Here is a 27,470-nt window from a genome sequence, read left to right as displayed (position 1 = left end):
GAGCGCGGGCCGTACCCGGAGCCGCTTCCACACACGCGCTCGCAGCCGCTTCCGATTCCGGTTCGGGGCGTCATGGGCGGCCGTAACAAGAAGCACCGTGGCGGCAGCTCGGCCCATGCTGTGTCCGCTGCTACCGCGGCCACCGCCGCTGCTCGATCGCGAGCCGCTGCCGAGGCCGGTTCTGCCGCCGCCAATGAGGCCACAGGCAGCAGAGCGGCCCCGCGGCCGCCGCCCGCCTGCAAGGAGCCGCGCGTGAAGCAAGGTAGCGGGGCCCAGCCGCGGGGACGAGCGGCCTGTCCGGTGCGAGCGTCGCGTTCGGATCCGCCCGTACGGCGCCTCTGTGGGGGGAGGCGGGCGGGAAGGAGCTGGTCTGAACTGAGCGGACATGTAGGGAGTACAGCCCGGGGACCGGCCTCGTGGAACTGCTGGGCCGCCCCATCCCGGGGTATTCCAGGGCGATCTTACCGCTGTCTGCCGCTGGGGTGGTCACAGACAGCCCCTTCGGGAGGCTGCCAGCCCTGCCTGTGTTCGTGTGGTGTTTTTCCCATATACGCACTGAACGCTGGGTTGTATTCTGTTTTCACGTGATGTGCTTTTCTAGGTGATATCAAGTGCAGGGCAGGCGACACCATGGTTGGGCAGTGGGAGCAGTAGGGCAGACTGCTGGGAGCGGCCCTGAACTGGTACCCCATAGCACTACCAGCTTCTTGCAGCACACCAGGTCTATCATATTTGGTCTGTGAGAGAACCATGTGGTGGTCTGGCTGTTGGAGATCACTGCCTGTTAACGTGGTGTCCTGCAGTCCCTTCCACTATACTGTGTTTTAGACTCACTGAGCCTCTTAGTACCTGCTCTGTTTTCTCAGATTTGTCTTCTGATGCCTTTCATGTGCTATGTCTATAATACTATAGTTCTCTGTTGCTCTCAAAAACGTAAGAGTGGTCAGGTTCTGCCCAGGGATGTGCTTGGAGCTGTTCAAGAAATGTTTAGGTGTTGTACTAAAGGATGTGGTTTAATGGGGAAATATTGATGAGGTAGATGGTTGGACTGGCTGGTCTTGGCAGTCTGACCTGGGCGATGCTATGTTCCTTGGTAGAAAGTCTTTCTGTACCACTGACTTTATAGCCATTATGCATGCACATGCTACAGGCATGATAGTGTAATCCTTCTCTATGCTAACCTGCCACGTGCTAGATCTTCTTTAAAACTGTAAAAAATGTTCTCTGTGTTCTCCTCATGTAATTGATGGTTACTGCATTTTGCAGGTCCAAAAACTTACAGTTTTAGTTCACCAATAGATTCCAATGCTGCTGCAGCTGCAAATCAAGATAAATCTATTCTTAAGGTGAGTAAAACAGCTTTTTTTTTTTGTGGTACTATTTTACCTGAGAAATGTTTACTAATTGCTGTGCAAGTAAGCTACGTTCATTACATTACCCTAATACATTCATGTGTTAGGGTTCGGTGCTTGAACTACTTGAAGTTTTGAGTCTGCCTTGAGAAATAGGGTAAACTATTAAGGCAGAAGAACACCTGTATCAGTAACAAAAGATACGTTACATGCAGGGCTATGTACACACTATCTACACTGTAAAAAAGGAAGTAGTTTATCCCTTGGAGGTGTAAATGAGCATTCCTTAATTGGGATTGAACTGTTCAGTTTCAGGTAGAAATAATACAATTTAAAAAAATAAATAATAATCTGTCCTTTTTGCAAGAAACTATTGCCACATTTGTGGAAAACTGGAGAAGTATGTATTTGAACGTCTGTATTCCCATTACTCTAGTCATGAAGAGCATTGAAATGTCATAAAAACTTGTGATGTTTTGCATTGACTCATTCCCCTTTTGCAGGTAATGATAAGCAGTAATTTGGAGAAAAGGATTATTGATTTAATCAATGACCATAAAAAACAAAACAATGACAAAGGGATGATTTCTAAAAGACTGACTGCTAAGAAACTACAGGTAGAGTTTGAAATGGTGTCCTCTGTCCTTGCTTATTCCCGTGTGTAATACAAGCTAGTGTACCATGTTTTCCATTAATTTCATTAATAATTAGCCAGTGGAGTCAGTTAGTATGTTTATCAGAAAAGATGTCTCTGTGCTTTCAGTAACCACAGTCGCTTTTCAAACAAATAGAAGAACTGAGATTATGGTCTACCATGCTAAGGATTATATTTTTTTATTCTATTGGTTCTGTATAATAGCTGGAAAATTGCAGATTTACCCTTCTAACTTGAAAGTATGTACCCTTTTCCTGGGATGGGATGTGGCTTTATTTTTGTGTATATGTGTATCTTTACAGTTAAAATTACTGTAAGCTTTGTACTCAAAGCAGGATTTTCTTCTCCATCCTTTGATAAGTTAATTTATCCTTATTGTGCCCTTTTAATACCAGTTTTTTAGAAAATAGGGAAATAGGAGTGTGAGCCTATATTAAATTGATATTTATAGTTTAAATACTAATATTCTAAAACTTGTCGTTTATAGGATGTCTACATGGCTTTACAAAGGTTTTCTTTTAAGACTGAGCACATTGAAGAAGCAATGAAAAATACACTTTTATATGGTGGTGATCTTCATTCTGCACTCGACTGGCTTTGTTTAAACCTTCCTGATGGTAAGCATGATGGCAGAGAACTGACTACAGTTTTTAATAAAACAATCTGACCTGCTCTGATGTGAGAGTACTTCACAGTGGTCAAATAGGTTGTTTCACTGAGACAAGTAGTCATAACTGTTCTTTACCTAATTGTACTGCTGACTGTTTTTGTGATACTTTATAATCTTCTAGTCCTTTTCTTCCTACTTGTAGAGTTATTTGTAAGTCCAAAAAGCAAGTACTGACCTACCTAACTGTTAAAGCTTGACTTTTATTTCAAGCATACTGGTTTTGCTTTACATTCTTGTAGTTGGTACCCAACATGCTTTAAGTGATTATTTTCAGTAGTCATTATTGACATAATACGTGACCTGTTTTGTACTTTTTTATTTATTTTGAAGATGCCTTGCCAGAAGGCTTTAGCCAGCAGTTTGAAGAGCAGCAACATAAACCCAGAGCAAAATTTTGTTCTCCTGTGTCACAACGTGAACCTCCACCTCGCTTAACAGTTAAGAAAAAGAAAGAGAATAGCCCTGAAACTAAGGTAATTGATGCAATTTATTTGTATGTGGTGGTAAGAGCGCACAAAAGTTTCCAAAGCATGGAATTTGCAACAACTTCAGCACTCATATGGCAAAATTCTGAAAATAGGTTATGTTTAATAATTGTCTCATTATTTTAACTACACTGGAGCAGTCATGTGAAAGTTAACTTTTTTTTCCATGTGGAGTCTTCTAAATTCTGTAGTTCATTGTTTGAGTTAACTAATTGTAAGTCATAGCTTATTTTTTTTCTCCGGGAGTGGGTTCATTCTCTTCATGACATGAAAGACTCTCATTTGTACAGGAATATAAATCAAGTTATGTGATAAACTTAAACAGTAGTTTTCTTACTATTGAGATAAATGTCATTACTTTTTCTTGTAATACTTGTAATTTTGGTTACTCTGTCTAGGAGACAAATATGAAGGAACAGAAAGAAATGAGCATGAAGGAGTGGATTCTGCGGTATGCTGAGCAACAGAGTGATGAAGAGAAAAATGAATCTGTGAAAGAGGCAGATGAAGAAAAGTTTGACCCAGTAAGACAGAATGTTTCATGGGAAGTCCTTGAAAAACTTAAGTCTAATACATTTGCAATTTGTGGATCTATTTGTTAAAAACTGCAGGTTTAACAGGTAGTCTGCTTTTAGGTAATCTTAAGATTTTACATCATTGCAGGCAACTGAGTGGAAATACGTTGGCAGTTTTCCTGAGTTGTTTTTCCTCTCTTTTTTGGACAGAGTTCAGAATACTGAATGCATTTTGCTGGGAAGGAAGAATTCCTTTCCTAGTCTCACTGTAGAACTGAGAGGTTTCAACTGTTAATTAGTTACATAAATGAGGAACAGCTAGGTTTCAAGCTTGATATAAGGAATGATGTGCAACTTTCACGAAAACATTTTAAAAAATGCATACAATATTAAGCTTGTAATTTTTAACTGTTTGAAATAGAATGAAAGGTATGTACATCTGGCTGCAAAGCTTTCAGAAGCAAAAGAACAAGCAAGCACCTCCAAGCAAGACAAAGACAAGCAAGGCCAGAAGGTGGCACAAGAGAAAATAAGAAGAATTCAACAAGGTATAGCCAAGCAAATCAGTATCTTATTTAGTGGCTTATGTATCTGTTACGTAAATAGATTGCTTGAATAAGATTAAACTTATTTCATGTTTCACACCACTGTGTGCGCAGTGTGAACTGCAGACTGTCCTGAACTTATTCTTCTCATGGGGATTAAATTAGAAAAGTCAATATTGTTTCATTAATTTGAGTTTTTGGATTCTCAGTATGAATTGATGTAATTAATTAAACACAGATAATCAGCAGTTGATGAGAATAAGTTATATTCTCTCTTTGACAGAAATGGCAATGCTTGAAGAGCATCCTGTCTTTGATCCAGCTATTAAGACATCAAACCAACAACAGAAGGAAAAGAAAAAAGTTCCCCCACCTCAACCTCAAGAAACCACTTTGAATTTGAGTTTGCTTGAAAAACCTGATGGTGCTGCAAAGGAAGAAAAAGGTTTGAAAGTTGTTCAGTACAACAGATTTACAGTACCACTTTGTTAAGGATTAAATGACATTTCATTGTGTATTTGTGAAGTTCTCATGGTGGGGAAAGGCAGTTGGGCTGTCTTGCTGACCTAGCTGATATTAGAGGCTCTGTATTTTTTTTTTTTTTAAACACTTGCAGGCAAATTGTTTCTGGCATACATCTAAAATCTTGCATTTTTTTTATTGCTGTGGGACTTGTGCCTATTGCCATTAATTCACACCCTCTCAGCTTTCTGCACTATATATGTTTTAAAACTACAAACTATTATGTTAGTTTTGGACAGAGCACTGGTAAAAGCTTTTAAATTACTGAGCTATCAAATGATGGCAAAAATAATATTGCAGTAATTAACTACTATCCTGCTAGATACCTCCTTTTGAAGAAGCTGGGATTTCTCTCAGGTATCAAGACTATTTTTATATATTTTATATTTATTCCATAGACCTGTACAACATTCCAGAAAAATGTCTGTTTCAATAAAAACAAGTTTGAATGAAAATTTTAAGATTCTTGATTGTAATAGAAGTAAAATAAACTTTAGGAAAATTAAAATGTGTATCATTTTACTCTTGTAGCCAAAAAGAAAGAACCACTAGATATAAGAAATTTTGATTATAGTGCTCGAAGCTGGACTGGTAAATCACCAAAACAATTTTTGATTGACTGGTGCAGGAAGAATTTTCCCAAGAGTCCAAATCCTGCTTTTGAAAAGGTTCCAGTTGGAAGATACTGGAAATGTAGGTATGTATTTCCCATGGTCTTATCAGTTTTCCTTTTCGTTCATTTGAATATAGATATGCTGGCTATTTGTGTTTTGTCAGGTTGATCTGGATTTAAGTGGACAATAGGGTGTTTGTCCAAAGTAATTATTGTCTAGCAGGGATATATTTTTACTCTGAATGGCTCTACAGAAGTAATTCTGAGGATGGACGCAATGGCAAAAAATAAAACTGGCTGATCCCTGAAAGGGCTTAGTTTATCAACTTCAGTTTCTGTTCTGAAGCAAATTCTGGGCGATAATTTTGGTTGACTTCTAGAATTCTTGTTCAAAGCAACATGTTGAACCTTTGGTTTTAGACATATGATTTTCTTTTTTTTTTTTTTTTTTTTTTGTAATCCACTTTTGGGATTTCTTTTAAAGTGGGAGTTAGAGAGTTGTGTGAGCACTACCATTAATCTGTAACAAGACATACAAATTCTTTTTTAATGTGAATCTATAATACAGTGCTATGAAATAGAATATTTTCATATACAGGTATATATAAGGTAAACATGGCATTACAAATTAGCAGTACTTCTTGAAGTTACTTAGTAAAGTACAGTGAAAATGTCATCTTCTCACTGCTTAAGGTAGAAGCTGTGACCTGTCTGAATGTACTGTTCCTCTGAGACTATATTAAATTTGACTGCAGTTGTGTCTGGCATGTATCTGCTAACAATCTGCTGAGATGTTAACATCTGTTTAACTATCCTTTCAGTATCTAATCTATATCAAGTAATTATACAAGTGCTTAGTCCTTCCAAAGCAGCTAACCTTAATGATGGTCTGTATGGGTATCAATACTTCTGTTTTAAACAAAATGAAGACAACATAAGAGCAGGGAGCACACATTCTTTGCTGAAATCCCCTGAAACATTTCTTGCTATTCAGTTAAACATTATCAGTTGTCTCTGATTACAAAAGATTGTTGAGTAACAGTGAACTTGCTTAGTTTCTCTATTATTACTCCTTTTTTTTAAACAAAAAACATTAACATGTGTGCTGTTTATATAGCTAACAAAGACTAAGAGAAATGCTGGTATGAATCTGTCTTTAAGGGTGAGGGTTACTAAATCATCAGATGATGTAATGACAATGTGTCCTACAATCGTAACAGAAGACAGTATGCAAGCACAACATCTTGCTGCTACTTTGGCTCTGTATCATCTAACCAAGGGACAGGTAAGACACTGGTGGTTCTGTTTTCAGCATGGAATTTCTTTGCTTTTCTACATTATAGTATCTTTAGTTAAATTCTATAAACAGTTTACTTAAATTTTACCAATTACATTATTTGCTTGAGCTATACCTTAATTTGATTTTACTGTGACACGATTCACACATGTCACAGCACATGGAGAAAAAGTTAATCCGTAGTAAAGCTGTTCTTACAGTGTCGTGAAGAACACAAACTAGTTAAGACTGTAAAGCACTGTTGATACCTATATTGCTATTTTCATAGCTTCTGTTTTTAGAATATCTCCTTATTCCATGTTTTATGTTATCTGCTGGTATTCAAGTTCACTTATGCATAACATTAACAATATTGTGTGTAGTATGCAGAGTAACTTTTTTATTTTTTCTCCCAAAGTCAGTTCATCAGTTGCTGCCTCCTACCTACCGAGATGTCTGGCTAGAGTGGAGTGATATTGAAAAGAAAAAGGAAGAAGAAAACAAAATAGAAACTAACAAGCCTCGTGATAACTTTATTGCTAAATTATTAAACAAACTAAAACAGCAGCAGCAGCTACAATCTGAAAAGCAACCAAAAGTATCTGAAGGTCCTGAGGATTCCTGGGAGAACCTAGTTTCTGATGAGGACTTCAGCAGTCTCTCCCTTGAGACTGTAAACACAGATAATTTGGAACCTTCAAGGAATTTGTTCAGAAAGCTGCGAAGTTCCTCCAGATATCAAGAATTTCTGAAAGAAAGACAGGAATTACCTGTATTTAAGCACAGACATTCAATTGTAGAAACTCTTAAAAAACATCGAGTAGTTGTTGTAGCTGGTGAAACAGGCAGTGGGAAGAGTACCCAGGTGCCCCATTTCTTGCTGGAAGACTTGTTGCTGGATGAGAGAACAAGTAAATGTAATATTGTGTGCACGCAGCCTCGAAGAATCTCAGCAGTGAGCTTGGCTACAAGGGTTTGTGAAGAGCTAGGCTGTGAGTCTGGACCTGGAGGAAAAGTAAGAAATGTCTTGATTCCTATTTCTGGTATTGATCTAATTTAGGGAGGTGGATACTTATTACAAAGTAAAAAACATAACTACTTGATTGCGTAAGGAGTAAAAAAGTTTTATTTATTTTTTTTTTTGCTATGTCTGCTGTTTGTCATCTGTATGTATACCTCTGGGTATGCAGACATGATTTCTTAAGAAAAGTTAACAAAAGTGAGAAAGAGGAAGTGCTTCATGATGGGGATTGTAGCACACTAGAGCAGATTGCTGTGAGAGGTCTCATCTCTATCATGGGGAGACAACTGTGCTGGACAAAGCTGAGCCATCAAATCTGTCTTCAAGTCTGCCTCAGTTTTGAGGTCCCTTCCAAATAAGCTATTATTTTATTTGTAGAAAAGCAAGGTCCTGTATGTTTTGTTGGTAGTCTTTGTGTGAAATTGCTAGAGGGGTCCATAATTACATTCAAAAAATATTTTTGAGAACTGCCAAGAACCCTTAGAAAGAATGCTGAGGATAGCATCTCCTTACTGCTCTGGAGAAATGTACTGTCTTCTAATGTGTGTTTTCCCTTTTGTAGCATAGACAAATGTGTATGGAAAAAGCAATATGGTGGTTGTTTAACATGCCAGCTAGGAAGTAACTTGTACAATATCAGAGTTTAACAATGCTTAAATTTAATTTTGAGTATCTGTTGCTTGTTCGATATTTTAAATTATTGCTATTTTTTAACATATTGTTATTTCTCTTAAAGAACTCCCTATGTGGGTATCAAATTCGTATGGAGTCAAGAACAGGAGAAGCCACTAGACTACTATACTGTACAACAGGTGTTTTGCTTCGGAAACTTCAAGAAGATGGTCTTCTCTCAAGTGTATCGCATGTTATTGTAGATGAGGTTATCAGATCTTTTTGTTCTACTGAAACTGTGGTTACCCTGGGCCTAGATTTCTAGCACCTTTCTATAGATGATATCTACAAGAGAGATCATAAGAAGGATCTGGGGATCTACAGGCCTGTCAGCCTGACATCAGTGCCAAGAAAGGTTATGGAACAGATCATCTGGAGTGAGATCATGCAGCATCTTGTGGCACAGCTTGGGGGTCAGGCCGAGTCAGGGTGGATTAATGAATGGCATGTCCTGCTTTACCTGCCTGGTCTCCCTCTATGATTAAGTTACCTGCCTGGTGGATGAGGGAAAAGCTGTTGATGTAGTCTGCTTAGGCTTCAGCAAAGTCTTTGACCCTGTCTCCCATAGTATTCTCCTGGAGAGGTTGGCAGCCTGGGCAGCCTGTGTCTTGGACAGGTATACTCCATGCTGGATAAAAGATTGCCTTGAGGGCTATGCTCAGAGAGTGGCAGTGGAGTCACATCCAGCTGGCAGCTGGTCATGAGCAGTGTTTGCCAGGAGTCAGTACTGGGCCTGTCCTGTTTAATGTCTTTATTGATGACCTGGTAAGGAAATTGAGTGCACCATCAGTAAGTAAGCAGGTGACAAATCCGCACTTCCTTCAGTCTTGGTGCCTAGGGGTAGGAAGGCCCTGCAGATGGATCTGATAGGCAGGATCACTGGGCTGAGGCCAGTGGGAAGAAGTTCAGCAAGACCAAGTTCCAGCTCCTGCGCTTTGCCTGAAGCCTGCAGCACTGTCTGGGCTTCTTGTGGCCAGAGTGGCTGGAAGGCTGCAGAAGAAATGAAATGGACCTAGAGGAGTTGCTCGATACTCATATAAGCATGAGCCAGTAGTGTGCCCAGGTGGCCAAGAAGGCAAATGGCTTCCTGTCTTGTATCAGAAAAAGTGTTCTCAGCAAGGAGCAGGAAAGTGTTCCTCTGTATACTCAGCTCTGATGAGGGCCACACCTGAAGTACTGTGTTTGGTTTTGAGCCATTTGCTACAAAAAAGACATTGAGGCCCTGGAGTGTATCTAGAGAAGGGCAGTGGTTAGGGGTCTGGAGCACAAGTTGTATGAGGAGCAGCTGGGTGAACTGAGGTTGTTTAGTCTGGAGATGAGGAGGCACAGGGGAGACTCTATCACTGTCTACAACTACCTGAAAAGAGGTTCTGGCAAGTTGGGGGTTGGCTTCTTCTCCCAAGAAGCGGCAGGACTACAGGGAAGGGCCTCAAGTTGTGACAGAGATTTCTGTTGGATGCTTGGAAGATTTTCTTCTCTGAAAGAGTGGTTGGACACTGAAGTGGGCTGCTCAGGGATGTGGTCAAGTTGTCCAGTGAATGCTTAGATGTACTAAGGGATATGATTTAATACAGAAATACTGGTAGATGGGTGGTTGGTCTGGGTGATCTTGAAGGTGTTTTCTAGCCTTGGTGATTCTATGATATGTTTTTTTTTCCTGCTTCTAGGTGCATGAAAGAAGTGTCCAGTCTGATTTCTTACTAGTTATCCTGAAAGAGATCTTGCATAAGCGTTCAGACCTGCATCTGATTTTGATGAGTGCTACTGTAGACAGCGAGAAGTTTTCCAGCTATTTCTCACACTGCCCCATTTTAAGGATCTCAGGGAGAAGTTATCCTGTTGAGGTACATGAATGTTTCTTTGATTATAAAAGACACTCTGTATGTACTTGTAGCATGTTTGCCTATTTAGCATCTCTATTGAATTTAACTAAGTAATTTTTGTAAGAAAAATAGCTTAAGCGTGTATTTCAATGACTAATAGACTCTTTCCTTTTTGAAAACTTAAAATTGTTTCACTGCTTTGAATTGTAATATTGTATGGATTTAGTTTCTTTTCTGGTAAGTTATCCATTGATTTACAGAATAATAGGAGTTGGAAGGGACTTCTGAAGATTATCTAGTCCAACCCCCTTGCTAACACAGGTTCCTTAGTGCAGGCTGCACAAGAAAGCATCTGGGAAGATTTTGAATATCTCTAAAGAAAGAGATATAAAATCAGTTCTTGCTTGAAGGCAGCGACATTTTTATTTTTCTCTGTTCATCTGAGACAGCACAAAAAGGAGAGAGGTTGATTCCTCTGGTCCTTTCCACATATGAGTGGATACTTCCTACATGCACCGGTGCAATGACAAAGTTGTGTGTTTCTTATACTCATTATAGGCTATGATAAATGCAGTGTTGATTATTATATGGGGCATGTTGAACTCATTGGTTCTAAATTAAATTTTCAAAAATCATGAGAAATTAAGCCAAATTTGCCAAATCTATTACAGCGTTAAAACAGGAAAGGACACCATGTTCAGCTCTGTATGTAGGCCTTAAAGAACAAAGAAGCTGCTGAATAGCTTTTGACTTACCTTTTTATGTCTTTGGGGATTTTTCATTGAAGGTTTTCCATGTTGAAGATGTAATTGAAGCAACTGGCTATGTTCTGGAAAAAGATTCAGAGTATTGTCAGAAATTCTTAGAAGAAGAAGAAGAAGTAGTGATAAATGTTACTACAAAAGGAGGAGGCACTGCAAAGTATCAGGTAAAATAAGCATTTCTAGTTTCATTTTTAGATTTGTTTTATTACTCTGAAGAACATATAATTAATTGGATTGTGTAAAAGGAAATAGTATTTCAGCAGTTGATTCAAGACAGACACAGTGGCTCTTCTGCAGTGGAAATGAAGTATTTCCTAAATATTATGTCCTTATATTTTTCATCTCCCAGTTCCTTTATAGCTGTCATAATTTTGATGTATTTGACACTGAGTTCTGTTGTTTCTCTTGTGGAGACTCCCAGCTCTAGACCTGTTATCAGCATCTGGGAAAAGCATTTAAGTTAGTTCTCCCAAAGAATTATTCTCAGTAGTGAACTGAAAAAGAAATGACAAGGCCACATCCTCTCAAGATCCTCCAGCTTGGCATGCCAAATAAGATTATTTCTGTAAGACAGTAGAGCTTTTTGGATCAACAGGCTATGATTAATACTATAACCATTCTACAGTGACAGTTGTACATGCTTCAGAATTACAACTCTTGAGGTTACAAATGTCTTTTGACTTCAGGCAGCTTTAATGTGTTCATGTCTATCAGACAACTTGCTGTCTTGAGGTTTCTGCATGTACACTTTGTTTGGTGTGATGACACAGGTGTACCTATTCAGAATATGCTGTTCTCTGCAAATTTTGTCCAGAGTGATGTCTACACAGGACATCACAGCAACATGTTTTAGTTGAAGTCAATGTACTCGGAAGTGGTCTTCCATTTTTTACTTATGTGTTGAGACTCTAGTCCATAAGAATGTGGTGGCAAGCTTCTTTCTAAAGTGTTTTGATTAACAATGAAATGACTTACAACAGTACGATCTAATGTGGAGGCCTGCAAGTATGCATCTCTGAGATATTTATAGACACTGTATAGTTTGCAGAACAAACATCCTGTATATATACACTGGTGATATAGATGTCTTTGATTAAATCAAACTCTCACTGATGTCCACATGAAGTTAGTCAATTAATTGTTACTTATCACAGTATCTACTTAAAGGGGCCTAAAGTGAGTGACAGATAGACGTTCTCCTCTTGTTTTAAAACACCAAACTTTTTTTTTTTTCTTCCTTTCTAGGAGTATGTCCCAGTCCAGTCTGGATCTGGTATTGATTTGGCTCCTTACTACCAAAAGTATAGCAGTCGGACCCAGCAAGCAGTGTTCTATATGAATCCTTACAAGATCAACCTTGAACTTATTTTGGAGTTGCTTGCATACTTAGGTACTTCTTAAGATGTTTATGTACATGTGATTGCCCTTTCTACTTACTTTCCAGTGTTTACTAGTAATAAGAATGTTTGTATTCATTTTTATATTGAATGTCCTAGAAAGTTAAGTAAAAATAAAACACTGCAGGCCTCAGAAATATTTTCTGTTACCAGATGAAGCTGTTTACAAATACAAGATTGTCTCAACTATTTGTCTTTGTTGTAACTTTCCAGATACAAGTCCCCAGTTCAGGAACATTGAAGGTGCTGTGCTGGTCTTTTTACCGGGCCTTGCTCATATCCAGCAGTTGTATGATCTCATTTCAACTGACAGAAGATTTAGCTTGTGTGATAGGTAATGTAGATATCCTCTATAAAATTAGCTGATTAATCTGACTAATATATTCATCTTTGTCTTTATGGTCTGCCATTCTTGAAAGCGATTTTGATAATTGCACCTTTGAGCCTACTTTCCACTTATAAATATATTTATTTATTATGCAAAAAAAGAGAAGTGCTTAGAGATGGTACAGTTGAAACTTATGTTATGGGTAAATAAAGGATAGTAAAGATATAACATATGAATATTTGCTGTCAAATTCTAAATATTCATAGATATACTTAAGGCCTAGAAGAGCAGAAACCATAAATCTGTGTCTGACTCTTTTTGAAGACTTCTCTTACTTGTACTATGCTGCTTATGGTTATGTACAAAGCTTTAGTGACAGTCCTTGTCTCAGAAGCATAGTGTAAAGAACTCAGACTTGTTCCAATTTTTGCTATGCTATTTGTGTAAATTTACCTGGAGTTCTACAGTAGTACTAGTACTTCTACATTGTTGTTAAAGAAAAAAATCTCTAAAAAGCTAATGGTGTTTGCAGTACTATTCTCAAAATTGTAGTAAAATACAGAAGGATTTCATGCCTGACATGCCTAACCATACAAAATTCTTATTTTTTTCTTGTGTCCATTCTAGTTGGTTTCTCCAACTTTTCTCTCATTGTTCTGGTCTTATTGTATGGTAGTATACATATTGATTAATGTAATTTCTTATTTTAGGCACAGATTGATAGCTTTGCATTCTGTTCTTTCAACACAAGATCAAGCATCTGCGTTTACAATACCTCCTCTTGGCATTAGAAAGGTATGATGCAGTTAAAAAGGCAAAGTAGTTCACTGAAAGAAATAATTTCTTAAAATTATATCATACAGAACCACATGACAGACAGTTGTTCTTAGAACTTCCTTACTAGAAAGAAACAGTTCTTCTGTTTTTTCAGCAGAGGGCCACAAAGATGTTAAAGGTTGTGGAGCATCTCCAATATGAGGAAGGGCTGAGTAACAGGTGTCTGTTCAGCCTGTGGAAAAGAAGACTGAGAGGGAATCTGATATATGTTAATAAATATATAAATGGAGGTGGGAGGCAAATGGTGGTGTGTAGCAATAGAGCAAAGAGTAATGGCCTAGCATGTGAATGTAGGAAGTTCAGAAGAACTTCTGTATGGTAAGGATGACAGAACACTGGAATGGGTTGCCCTGAGACTGTGGAGTCATCTTCTGTAGAGATACTCAAGTCTGTCTAGATGCTTGCCTATTGCAGGGGAACTGCTTTAGCAGGGCTGTTGGAGTTAATGATCTCTTGAGGTTCCTTCCAACCCCTGCAATTTTGTGATTCTAAGCTGGTGCTGTGTAATAGATTAAGTTAACATGCTATGAAAACCTTGACAGTAATCATGTAAATTCATAAACTTAATGTTTTTCAGAGCTGTTTTAATTATTGCTTTTCTATAATTTAACTGCAGTCATAACTTGTTATTTCAGAAATAGTATTTTGGTTACTGCCAGGCTAGTCATATTGGCTATTTTTAGCAGGTAGTAGCTGTTAGAAATCTTGATGGAGTCTTTTAAAAATGTGTTTATGAAATTCACTCAACTTCTGATCCCCTGTTAATTGGGGAAAACAGATGTTTTTCAACTCATGCAGTTTTAATGCTATGTCAGATTGCTTAGGAAAATAATTCTGGGTAAGAAACTAACCATGTTTTCAAAGTATTGACTTCAAATATGAAAACTGACTTTTTCTTTTATTTTTGCTATTTTATTTCAGATTGTTTTGGCAACAAATATAGCAGAGACAGGTATTACAATACCAGATGTTGTCTTCGTAATTGATTCTGGAAGAACAAAAGAAAACAGGTGAGGGATTTTTTTTTCCATCAGTAACATGACTGATATTACTGGTAATGTTTGCAGGCTAGCACTGAGGGTGTTCTGTAGTATCTTTACTAACCTACAGATTAAAAAGATAGTAAGCTCATATAGTGGCTTTCAATTTAGGTGCAAGATTGGAATAAGGGAATAAGGGAAGAATAAGGGCAACTTCTTATGGAAAAGAATCATCATGACTAAGTACTGTTTTGAAGTAAAGCTTTGAAGCTTTACTTTTGAAGTAAAGTAAAGCATTTTCATACTATACCAGGTTTTAAGAGTTAATGTTTTTCTATCTCCAATGTGTAAATCTGTATAAAGTATGCATGGGAATACAAGAAAGATTATTGAGAGCAGCAGCTGTGAAGCAAGATAATCAGCATGAGAAGGCAAGGCTGAGAACCAGGGACATCTCTAGAAGACAAGAAAAGCAAAAGGAACGGCCCATGGCTCTGGTTGGATAACCACCGTATGCAGTTAGGGATTATTTGTGGAATACTTTGTTGAAATGTAAAGGCAGATAGGGAAGTTGTGCAGGAGGATGGGAAGGCTAGAAGATTGTGAATGTGGTCATGTTATGTGATAAGCTGTAATAAACAGCCTGGATCGTTCACATCTGAGTCCATGCCTGGTTGCCACAAGTATGACCAATTCTAAACTGCTAGGGAGATGAACTTGATATACTAACGTTACAACTCTTTCCCAAATTTTACACTTTTGTTCATCAGTTGTATCTAAGATTCTTTCATATACAATACCCAGATATGCTTAGTTTTCAAACTGAACACCATCAAGTAAATACTAATAAATATAGTTTTGATAGACAGTTCTTTTTAGTCATGTATTAAATATGCATCAAAATTTTAATTCTGAAATCTGAACTGGCACTTGCTTTATGATTTTTTTTTAAGGTACCATGAAAGTAGTCAGATGAGTTCCTTGGAGGAGACTTTTGTTAGCAAAGCTAGTGCTTTGCAACGCCAAGGAAGAGCTGGGCGTGTTAGGGATGGATTCTGCTTCCGAATGTACACAAGAGACAGGTACTGTGCACTTGTTTTGGAAAATCACAAAAATACCGTTGTCTTTTTCTGAGAAAAACAAGTTTCATTGAAGTTTTTTTTTTAATTATGCAAACTAGAAAGTCAACTGTAAAAGTGCAAGCAAGTTGAAGATCTTCAATGAAGTGTTAAACAGTCTTAGTTTTGTCTTGAAAATTAGATCTTTACTGCCTTTTCTTCATTTTCACTAAAGCTCTGCCTCCCAGAATACCACATCTTAATTTAATGAGCAGTTTATCCATGCATTAGAATGCATGTCCTCAATGTCCCCAAAAAGAATATTCTTAAAGAATGAACATCTGGAACCTAAGGTTACAACTTGAATTCTAACGCTAAACTGCACATCCTTGATTCCTTGTTTTTGATGCTGCAGGTTTGAAAGTTTCATGGAGTATTCAGTTCCAGAAATATTACGTGTGCCTTTGGAAGAATTATGCCTTCATATTATGGTATGGCTTTAGTTCTGAAATTACTGACTTTGTTAGCTAAAAAGGGTCTTGCTAAGACTGCCTTAATCTGGCATAGTTAGCAGAGTTTCTCCCACCCTTGTGTCATGGAGAACCCAGAGCATGCTGAATGAGTGAGAATTAGATCTGAAAGTACTCCACTTAACCGCTGACTGAGAAAGCAAATTCAGTTAAGTATCCTTTGAACTGATATTTGCTGAAAGAAACAATTCTGTGCCCATTTCCCTCATTCTGAGTAAGAGCACGGGAAAACTCCTGCAGAAGAATGATTTCCCTCCCCCTCCCCACTGTTTTGGATCTCGGGATGGTTATGCCAAGAATTTTAAGGTGCTTGTATTTAAAATGCTAGGTTGTAGCAAAGAGTTTAACTTTGGTTGCAAATTAGTGCCCAGATGTTGAATTGTGTCTCTGCAGTTTTGTCAGTCTGATGCTTACTTCTCACCAGTGATAACACTGATCAGTCTCCATGCCATACTAACCTTTCTGTACAGTGAAGTTATGTAAACTTAGTGTAGGGAGGCATCTTCATTCTTGTAATCAAGAGATTGGCTAAGAGAAGAAGGAACATGGGGGTTTTAGCTACAAGGACAAGTTTTCCAGTCTCTTTTGTAGCTGCTGTAAAAGTTTGTTGAATTACTGTCTTTTTTTCTCTTGATTTTTGTTCAAGTAGACTTTATTCTGAAATTTATTTATTTGTTCTGTAGAAATGCAACCTTGGCTCTCCTGAAGACTTCCTTTCCAGAGCATTAGATCCACCACAACCACAAGTGATTGGTAATGCAATGAACCTGTTGAGGAAAATAGGGGCTTGTCAGCTAAATGAGCCCAAACTGACTCCATTGGGCCAGCACCTTGCAGCCCTTCCTGTCAATGTAAAAATTGGCAAAATGCTTATATTTGGAGCTATATTTGGCTGCTTGGATCCTGTGGTGAGTAAACAAATATTGCCATCCATGCTTATCTAAATCATTTCCATACTAATTTGCTTTTTTCTTTTTTTTTTCTTTTTTTTTTAAAGAAAATATTAACTTTTTATCCAGTTTATTGCAAAATAGCATGCTGAAACAATGAAATATGAGGTTAAAATATGTTACTTAAGATGAAGGAACCTGAATATCCTGGAGGGAGAATGTAATGTAAATGTTCTTAAACTCCAGTTGCCATTCATAGGAGAGTAGTCAAACTTGGTCTGCAGTTCTCACAGTTATGATGTCAGGGGTTATGATGCTTGTAGAAGAAGCTCTTACATATGAGCAATACCGGTCTGGATTTGCTTGCAGATGTTGTAGGCTAAGAATGTCCTGATAGAAAGTTACTGCAAATGAACTTGACACAGTATCTTACGATGTGAGCACTGTGGTGTACTTTACACTTTCAGTTATTCCTGGATGCATGCAAATTGTAGAACACATGAGTATGTTAGCTGCTGAAATCTGAAAATCGGAACTGTTGTGTAAATCAAAAATTCTCCTGTTAATGTGGCGTAACCTAAACCAGCTGTTGTTGAATCTGTTGACTGTCTCTGTATCTTATTTCATATTCCTGTCATGTGACAAACCACTTTGTGTGCATTCTGAGATTCAGTACTTTAGTTTTGTCACTATTTATTGGACAGTGTGTAAGTTGTCTTTAATATAAATAAGTTAATCAGAAATTATGAAATACTAATGTAAGAGAAAATTTAAAGTTATTTGTGTGTTACATCTGGAGCGTTACAGTACAATACTCTGAACTGTTTTATGCTTTACTGACTTCAGGCAACCTTGGCTGCTGTTATGACAGAAAAATCACCATTTACTACACCAATTGGTCGGAAAGATGAAGCAGATCTTGCAAAATCATCTATAGCACTGGCAGTCTCAGATCACATTACAATCTACAATGCTTATCTGGGGTAAGTGATATTTTCTTGTTCTTAAGACAAAATGTTTGTAATGCAAGTAATGCAGTTCTGAAAATAGTCTTTGTGAAGCACCTTTTGAATGGTTGTTCCTGAAGCTTTTCTCATCAGAATAACAATAGATTGTTAAACATGTCAACGCAAAAGGATAATTTGCTTGGTACCGTATTCTTTAAAATATGCTTGCTCATGTACCATTGGCATACTGGTTCTTTTTATCCTGGGCTTAGAGGATTTTTTTTTTTTTGTCTTTGTGCTTTGTTGATCTGAATATTGAGTATCATAGTGCAAGTATGGAGGGAGTATTATTGTGCTCTGAACGCTATCCTTTCTGCTTGTAATAAGATGGATTTTTTTCCTTAGGTGGAAAAAGGCTCGGCAAGAAGGAGGACATCGTGCTGAAATGACCTACTGTCGAAGAAATTTCCTTAATAGAACTTCACTCTTAACTCTGGAGGTAAATGAAATAATTACGCTCTGCACTTGATTCCCCTAAAAGCATCTTACCCTTTTAAAATGATGATATATCAAAGTTCTTATTCACATAGATCACTGTGAAAGCTTCCTGTTGATTTTCATGAGAACTACTACAGATGCAAAGAGCAAAATAACACTATTTGATATGGCAAATTCTCAGCTACAAAATACTCTTTCAACATACTCCTCTGCTAGCTGTGTGTTTCTACCAGTTATGTACATACAACAATCTGCATTCTGTGCTTGTCAGGATCTCTACCAGTGGAGATAACCCACTGTCACCACTACTGAAATTCACCACCCAGCTCACACCCTCTGTTTGGTCTCCAGAAATGTTTGACAAGCACTGATGAATGTCAGTGGGTGTAACTTGTTCACATGGAAGAGTTCAGTGACATACCTTTTCTTCATCTGCACATCCATGTCAGACACTATTTTGTCAGACTGATGCTCTGCTGCTGTCAGTTGCATGGCAACAGAATTAATGGAATATTGGTGACAATCTGTACTGCCATATCACTGTCATAGGCCAACATAATAAAACAGAAGACACTACTTTCAGAGGAGTTGTTGTAGATGAGACCAAAAAAGGCCAAAACAAGTCAACTTGTTAGGGACTTGTGAAATGCATACTCTCAATTCAGGTAGCTGTGTCTGCATGCATGCTTCTTGTTGTTGCTCGTTGTTGGTGTACATCCTTGCAGGTATGTGCTTTGGAAAAAAATTGTCTTTATTTCCATCAGAAAGTAAAAAAATTGTGAATTAAAATACTAACGCTTCCTCATTCTTAGATGAGATCTGTCATGCAGCTTGAAAGATAAGGCATAGTCTTAATTAATTAACCTCATAAGTACAGATTTCAGTATGTACCTGTTTCAAATGTAGAGTTTTACTATTAGTTTTACTATTACTTTACTAATTTCAGGATGTGAAGCAAGAACTCATAAGAGTGGTCAGAGCAGCAGGGTTCACAGCACCAACAACTCAACATCGGTGGGATGGAAATGGAGCCACACAATCCCTGTCTCTCCATGAAATTGCTCTTCTTAAAGCTGTGTTGACTGCAGGGCTTTATGACAACGTAGGAAAAATAATATATACAAAATCTGTGGACATCACAGAGAAACTGGCATGCCTGGTAGAAACTGCTCAGGGTAAAGCACAAGTACATCCTTCCTCAGTAAATCGAGACCTACAGGTATATGGATGGCTTCTTTACCAGGAGAAGGTAAAGTTATGGCTCTATCAAAAAGTTAACTAAGAAAATAGCTGGTAGTGCAAAACTGGCATTGCTCCTCTAAGCTTAAATAACATACACTAGTGTAAAATATATGTGAACATCTGGTTCATCTTTAAGAGTCTAATCTCCTAATGTACATTATTCTGTGAACAGTGAAACAAACAAGACTGACTCCTCTATGTGAAAGTGCACCCTTCTTGTTTCAGTTCATTCTTTCCATTTGCGAGAGGCTCCAGAGCCAGATGTAACATATATATCACAGCCTTCACCAGAAAAGAGACATGAAATTTAGATTTTAAACAAGGAAGTTGTAGCACTTAACCAATTTCCTAGTCACTTGAAGTGGTTTAATTGTTTGTCTTCAGTGCTATAGAGAAGGTAAATGTCACCAACTATTGTGTACAATAATTTGTTTTGATTGGGTTGTTTAAGGACAAAGTACTTATATTTGATTTATGTAGATCTTAGGGATTTCTATTTGGTTTTAATTCTTGTGTTTGTTTATGAACAGGTGAGGTATGCAAAAGTGTACTTGAGAGAGACCACTTTAATATCACCCTTCCCCATTTTGCTTTTTGGTGGGGATATAGAAGTCCAGCATCGGGAGCGTCTTCTGACAGTTGATGGCTGGATCCATTTTCAGGTGTGCTGGAGTGGTAACTAGTTTTAATGTTTCCAGTGACTTCTTTGTTACACAGTTGATGTTTAGTCTTGAAGTCCTGCTTTTGAACACTGTTTATGTAGATTGAAGGGAGGGAAGGAAAGGAGAGAATTCAAGGTAATGATGGAAAAATGTGTGTAGTGAAATCTCTACAGCTGGCAGGACAAGGAGTAGTCTAATAATGTGCAGCTTATTACAAATCACTTCCCTCTCTTCAGGAAGAAAGTCAGTGTTCTTGCAGAGAAGGTATTTGAAACAGAAACTAAACCTTGCTTCCATTAAGCAAATGTGCTATTGTGTGTTGCCCTTCCCTGCAGTCTTGCAAGTGTGCAGGTACCTATTTATCTTTGAAACACTACTTCTTTTGCTTTTTGTTGCTGCAAGAAAAAAAGAAAAAGGAAAATACCTGTTTGCTTGGTTTGGGATGGGTTTATCTTACAAATTTAAGATTTATTTGGGAATGGAAAAACTGAATGCATTTTCTTACTGTATTTTTGTAGACAAACTGAAGCAGGTCACATGCCAAAATCCTCTGTGCTGTGTTAAGTAGCAAACATTAGTTAGTTGATTACAGAATTCTGTGCTTCCGGGGGCCTTGGACTACACTCAAGGAAAGCTGTAAACTGCAAGTGTTTTCAGCTTAACCCTGGGGGAAAGAAAAACAATTAGAAAAAAAGGAGGATACAGATACCAGTTAATAAATTCCTTGTATGCTGGTTGTTTGATATCTGTCGGAAAGTTCTTCTGTTCTTTAGACAGTGATGCTACTAACAACAGCTGCGAACAGATTAGAGGGCGCAGTATAAGCCTAGTTATTTCATAAATATGCTATCCATGCACTTAAAACTGTGTGTGTGCTTAATGTTTGTAGGAATATTATGAGCACCTGTGTACATGAGGTAGTTCTTTTTATCTTTGTTTTTGTACTGAATACCTTTGGCAGTTGTGTAAATGTTTGTCTTCTCTGTTCTTTCTAGGCTCCTGTAAAGATAGCAGTAATTTTCAAACAACTGAGAGTTCTCATAGAGTCTGTCTTACAGAAGAAGCTTGAAAATCCTAAAATGTCACTTGAAGGTAACTTGCATTGCTGTTACAGTATTTAGTAAATGGAACTTGGGGCAGATCCGACAAAGTGTTGGTACTCTAAACCTTCAACAGGATCATTGTAACCTGAACAAAATTTCATTATCTAAAGAGAAATTCAAAAGTTCAGTACAGTTCCTCTGTGCTTTTAAGCTCATCCAAAGGTGCATGGTGATCTGCACAACTGTTACTTTAAACATATTAAGATCACGGTAGTACGTGGTGAAATATACTTGTCATAAGAGAAATAAAGTGACATGTGCTGGATGAATCTTATATGTTATCTGAGTTATCTCACAGTTTAGGTTAACAGGGTGAAATTGCATGTCTGCTCCCTGAAGTAAGGGATAGAGGAGCACAGCTTAAGTGTTTGAATACTAGCTGTTCAGAAGAATATTGTAGATGGGGAGAAAGTGAGCTGCATTGTGCTAATGTGCTTGGAGTTGCACAGTCATTTTCTCAGTTTCTTTTGTGAAATACTGAAATGACCATGACAACCAGTTCATGGCATATATATATATTCATGAGCTTGCTAATTGCATCATGTGGACAGAATTTGCTAGCTGGCTCCCCAGATGCTCATTGTCTTACATTAGGGTCCACTATAACCTAAAATAATAAAATTTTCTTTAATTTTCTATGTCAGCTAGATTAATCTTCTGATTTACTTGGATTTTTAGGGGGAATCTGTTTTTAAGTTTATTCTTTTTTACTTACTGTTGTTTGTGTTTTCTTCCCTAGATGATAAAGTTTTACAAGTCATCAAAGAACTGATAAAAACAGAGAATGGTATCTGAAACATGGACATAAGTAAGAATCCAGAGCTTTGGTAGTACCAGGAGAAATACACACTCCAACACTAAATGAAAGTATTTAAATGATAAGTGTGGTTAATACCAGTTATGACATGGGTAGTCTGCATGATTTCTACATAGAACTTACATTTCTGTATCATCTTTAAAGATGAATGTGTACAGATTAATAATTTTATCCTTTTATGCCAGTGCCATTTATCAGAATGTATGAATAATGAAATCACAGAATGGCTTTGGTTGGAAGGGGCTTCAGGGAAATCGAGTTACAGCTCCCCTCTTGTGGGCAGGGTTGCCACATGTTAGATCAGACTGCCCAGAGCCCTGCTTCATTCAGCCAGGAGTGAGGCAGTTGCAGCTTCTCTGGGCAGACTGTTCCAGTGCCTCATCACCTTCTGAGTAAAGAATTTCCTCGTAGATCCCCTGTAACCTAAATCTCATTTTAGTGTAAAAACCATTCTCCACTGACCTGTCATTATCAGACAGTGTAAAAAATAATAATAATAAACAGGAGGGATTTATTTTTTTTTTTAATTTTATTTATAAGCTCCCTTTAAGTACTGGAAGGCTGCAATGAAGTCTCTCCAAAGTCTTCTCTTCTCCAGGCAGTTGAATTGCCTCAACATTTATTTGTAGGGGCATGCTCTATTCTTCTTTATCTTCATAGCTTTCCTTTGTGTCTGCTCTGATGTTTTCATGTCTTTATGCTGCTGGGGGCTGCAGACCTAGATGCAGTACTGTAGGTGATGCCTTACAAGGGCAGAGCAGAGGGGGACAATCGCCCTGCTGGCCACTCCTCTTTTGATGCAGCCCAGGATATAGCTGGCCTTGTCTGCAAGTGTACATTGCTGGCTTGCCCCAAACTTCAACTACCAGAATCCCGAAGTCCTTTTTTCCAGGGCTGATCTTGATGGATTCTTCCCCCGGTCTGTCTATGTGTCTGGCATTCCCCTGAACTAGGTGTAGCACCTTGCACTTGTTGAACCTCATTAGGTTCATCTGGGCCCACTTCTTAGCTTGTCTGCATCCCTTTGAATTACAGGCTGATCTGGCATGATTTGCCATTGCTGAAGCTGTGCTGGTTGTCTCATATCACATCCTTGTATGTGCCTTAACATAGCTTTCAGGAGGCTCTGTTTAATGATCTATCCAGGCAAAGGTTTAAGGCTCACTGGCCTGTAGTTCCCCAGGTCTTACTTCCACTCTTAAAAGTGGGAGTGATTTTTACAATTTCCAGTTAGAGGAGACAGCTACAGAATCTTTGTTATTTTTCATATCCTTTGCCAGGTTCTTCTCCATTTCTCCCTTGATTTTCCTGATCTTACCTCTACACATATGTGGACAGTATCTGTGTCCTCTTCCCAGGACACCTGCCCCTGCTTCCACTGCTTGTGCATTTCCTTCTTATCCCTCAATTTGACCAACAGGTCTTTTTTTCAGCCATGCTGGTTTCCTGCCTCCTTCGTTTAATTTTGTCTGCTTGGGGATGGAGAGCTCTTGCACAGTCAGAAAAACAGTCTTAAAAACTGCTGGCTCTCTTCCATTCACTTTGTCCCTAAGGGGATTCCCAGGGGATCCCATCCAGATTCCTTAAACAGATGGAATTTTGCTCTTCTGAAGTTGAGGATCTTGACTCTGCTCTTTGTCAGGCTCACATTCCTCAAGATCACAGACTCAATCAGGACATGGTCACTGCAGCCCAGAACTCCATTCATTCTTAATTAATGATGTTCTTGCATTGGTGAGCACCAGCTGGAATAGTGCTTCACCTCTTGTTGGTTTGCCTAATACCTGGACAAGGAGGTTATCCGCTGAAGCAAGAAGGCCTTGTCAACAGACTCCTGATCAGGCAGCCTGATGTCCTTTATTATTCCTGTCCTAAACTTTTGCCCACAATCTCTCAACCTGATTCCAGCTGTTTCTCAGAGGCAATTTCTTGCAGTCTACCCATCTGTTAACAGAGAGGGCATCTCCCTTCCCTGCCTTCCTTGTCTGTCTCTTCTAAAAATCTTGTAGCTCTTGAACTGCATCGTTCCAACTGTGCAATATATCCTGCTGCATTTTCCTAGTGGCAGTCTGGTTGTAGTTTTCCAGTTATACCATGGTTTCCAGCTTCTGCTTATTTCCCATGCTGCATGCATTGGTATAGATATACTTCAGCTGAGCTGCTGGTCACATTACTTTCTATGAGGAGCCCTCCTGAATTCCTTTAGGACAAATGTGAGTTTTTTTCACTGCTTTTTCCTAGAGTGGCAGTGTACCTTGGGTCTTCTCTGTTACTCATAATTGCATTCACTTCTGCCGTTGAATCTAGCTCAAAGCTCTGTTAGCAGGTCCAGCCAGCATGCTGCCCAGAACAGTCTTGCCCCTCTTGTTCAGTTGTGTCCCATCTACATTCACTGTCCCTTAAAGTTGTGACTGAGGTCAAAGAACCCAAAGTCCTGAGTGTGGCACCATGCACACAGCAGTTCATTCACCTGGTCGGCTCACTTCCTTCTTCCTGGGTCCCAGTCTCCTGAATGATGAAAGCTGAATGATGAAAGCAGCTTCTTTTATATAAAAATGGCTGTGGCCAACTCCGGTTTTTCATTTCACCATTCATGGTGATGCAGACTGTACTAGTAATTCAAAATTGGGTCTTAAATCTCAGTAGCATAGTGGTCCAGTAGATATATGCAAACAGAAGACAGATATCTCATATGTTGGTTCTGCAAGTATTTTTTTTTAAGCTATGAATATGTGGCATTAATGCAGCATGTCTTACAGATTTATTCTTTTCTGTGTGGTTTATGATTTTAAAAAATGCTGTAACAAGAAGATAGTGTACCGTGTTCAGGTGCAGGGCTTAGCCAAACACATGTATTGACCACCAGCCCATCTCTTCTTCCTTTGTGTTTCTCACACTTGTTCTTTCCTGTTCACCTAGATCCTTGTTTCTTCCTGCCTTTGGCCTGTCCCTGGAGGTAGTGGAATAAGTTTTGCTTTCTCACGTGCTTCTTATCTTGTAATGATCTTTGTATAGTCCCACCAACCCCTTTAAATCTCATAATGCTTATGATGACAGAGTTTATCTCTTCTTGGTTAATGAAGTTCAGGCTGACTCTCTTCAGTGCTATATTGGAGCTGTTCCTTAAATGGCTGAAGACTTCAGGTCTTTGTTATTCTGTTAACTTATTCCTTAATTTTGCATGTTTAACTACATAGAATCATAGAGTATCACAAATGCAAACCCTGTGTCTGAGTGCGTTGTCCAGATGCAATTTGAGCTTGGTCATCTTGGTGCCATGACCACTGCCCTGGGTGGCCTGCCAGGACCTGACTGCCCTTGGGGAGGAGCCTTTTTTTAATTCCCAACCCAACTCTCCCCTGACACAAATTCTTTTGTTGTTCTTGCCTTTATACTGAATAGTCCTTAACCAGATAACAATGATACTGATCCTCTTACACTTGTTTACAACAATGAAGTGAGAATTTCAGATCAGGATCTCAGATGTTAGAGAAACTTTTACCATGCAGCAGTTGCACTCTAAGCAGTAACTCTGTATGTACAGACAGTTGCATAGTGCAGAAGATTTATTTTGACAAGTACAGGTTCCATGCAGCAGGTTAGTGGCGTCTTCCTTTCTAAGGAGCCAATGAAGAAAATACATGATCTTGAAAGAGACCAAGGAAAATATACAGATACCCAGTTAGATGGTGATAGGAGAACTGGTAGTGCTGTGCTAAAGGAAAACCATGAGATAGTAGTAGATTGACCTTTGAAGCTTATACTCCATTCTGGAAAAAGGCAAGTTGTAGTGCTTTTCTAGGGCCTCTGAAGTAAACGTAATTGATCTGCTATCCTTTATGAATTGTAATAAGCTAATAGTGTTCCAGCTTTCCTGGAAAAGACAAGGAGTGCGTTATTTTTAATTGTAAAGTCTACAACACTTATTGAAGTAGTTTTAACTGCTTAAGTTTGATCTTCATGCCTCAATTTTGCACTCTGTTCCTTAGATGCATTCTTTTCTGTAGTAGTAGTGTAGGTGTAAAAAAAGCTATTAATTGCATTCCTGGAAGATGAAATTAAACCTGCAATCCAGATAGCCAGATTTCAAGGAAATTATTTCCTGGGTTTTGCTCTAGTTTGTCTTTTATTTCTCTCCTTTAAAAATGTGGAGATATATTTTAGTAGTCGGATGACTGTCAAACTCCTGTTCCTTTTGGATTTGAATTTCAGTTGTCAGTTGGTATCTTAAAATGGTTAAATCCCAGCAAGACTGTTAATTGTCCTTGAGGTTTTTCTCCTTTATTTAATCATGGTGAATATTGACTTTTAATTCAATTTATGTATGGTAATGTTGAAGCTCACAGGAATTATTTGCCTTTCCCCAGCATGCCCTGCTTTGTAGTCTCTTCAGTTGTTAATACAAGGGTCTATTGTAATAACTAAGGAGTTGGTGACTGCATTTGGAGTGATCAACAGTCTCTGCAAAACAGATGAAACAGGTCAAGCTGTGGTATTGCAGATAGCTATGCTTATCTTAAAAATTAATGGGGATTAAAAAAAGATTGCAGTGGCTTTCTGCATATGCAGATTACGCAAGCAACTTTGTGCCTGTGCTCTTTTGAATGGATACCTTTTCATTTTGCTCCATTTATTTAATAAATACTTTTAATACGTTGTTGTTATTTTTCCTTAAAGCATCCGTCAAACTGTTGCAGAGTCATCTGGATCAATCTGTGTCCCTGTTCTTTTCTTCCCTGACTTTTCTTGAAGTTGGTCTGTGGAACTGGAGTATTAACTCTTTACATGATGATATGGTGTGGAATACTGATAACAAAAAACATAAAACCATGAAATTCCACCCCTTATTCCATGTCACTACATCATGCTTTATATATATACATATATACTTACAAACAATAATTAAAATGCATTTCACGCATTTATCTATAACTGAGGAATTACTGACTGCACTCCCCAGCGTCAGCTTCCCCTGTAGTACACGTGGAATGTCCCCATCCTTCTGCATCACCCACCGAGTCCCTGAGCAAAAACAGTTCAAGGGTGAGGTTTGCCCTTCCCAGAGGCTGGAAGGACCCAAACTGCTTTTCCCTACGTGCTCTTTTACATGTATAACTAGACCCCATGAAAAATGATTATTCTTCTGCATCACCTGATAAAGGGGGCTTACAGTGAGGCTGTAGTTTGGAACGTGCATACTCCAAAAGCCCACTACGCCCAGGATGGCAGTGATTTTGTCAATCACATCTGCTGGGATGTGACAACATC

General features: G+C 38.5%; 1 protein-coding gene across 2 annotated transcripts; it reads left to right on the top strand.

Annotated features, from left to right (window-relative positions):
• The first annotated feature begins 13 nt into the window (after window positions 1-13).
• DHX29 (DExH-box helicase 29) lies at window positions 14-26,858 on the top strand. 2 transcript variants are annotated; one of them, XM_015848710.2, is made up of 27 exons: window positions 14-262; window positions 1,267-1,346; window positions 1,856-1,969; window positions 2,495-2,624; window positions 3,008-3,150; window positions 3,561-3,686; window positions 4,099-4,225; window positions 4,506-4,667; window positions 5,373-5,441; window positions 6,578-6,642; window positions 7,052-7,648; window positions 8,391-8,534; window positions 9,994-10,170; window positions 10,937-11,077; window positions 12,159-12,303; window positions 12,524-12,644; window positions 13,349-13,433; window positions 14,397-14,485; window positions 15,409-15,537; window positions 15,929-16,004; window positions 16,727-16,951; window positions 17,780-17,916; window positions 18,286-18,379; window positions 19,325-19,627; window positions 20,151-20,282; window positions 21,278-21,374; window positions 22,125-26,858. In XM_015848710.2, exons 1-27 carry the CDS (start codon window positions 73-75, stop codon window positions 22,178-22,180), a joined length of 3,954 nt encoding a protein of 1,317 aa, XP_015704196.1. In that variant the 5' UTR covers window positions 14-72; the 3' UTR covers window positions 22,181-26,858. The 2 variants fall into 2 exon arrangements, with proteins under 2 accessions (XP_015704196.1, XP_015704195.1); XM_015848709.2 differs by having other exon boundaries at window positions 15-262; window positions 5,276-5,441; window positions 6,519-6,642.
• The last annotated feature ends 612 nt before the right edge of the window (window positions 26,859-27,470 follow it).

Source organism: Coturnix japonica, chromosome Z, assembly GCF_001577835.2.
Source record: "Coturnix japonica isolate 7356 chromosome Z, Coturnix japonica 2.1, whole genome shotgun sequence".
Lineage (NCBI taxonomy): Eukaryota > Metazoa > Chordata > Aves > Galliformes > Phasianidae > Coturnix > Coturnix japonica.
Note: the sequence above shows the minus strand (reverse complement) of the source record. Positions and strands in the feature narration are given on the sequence as shown.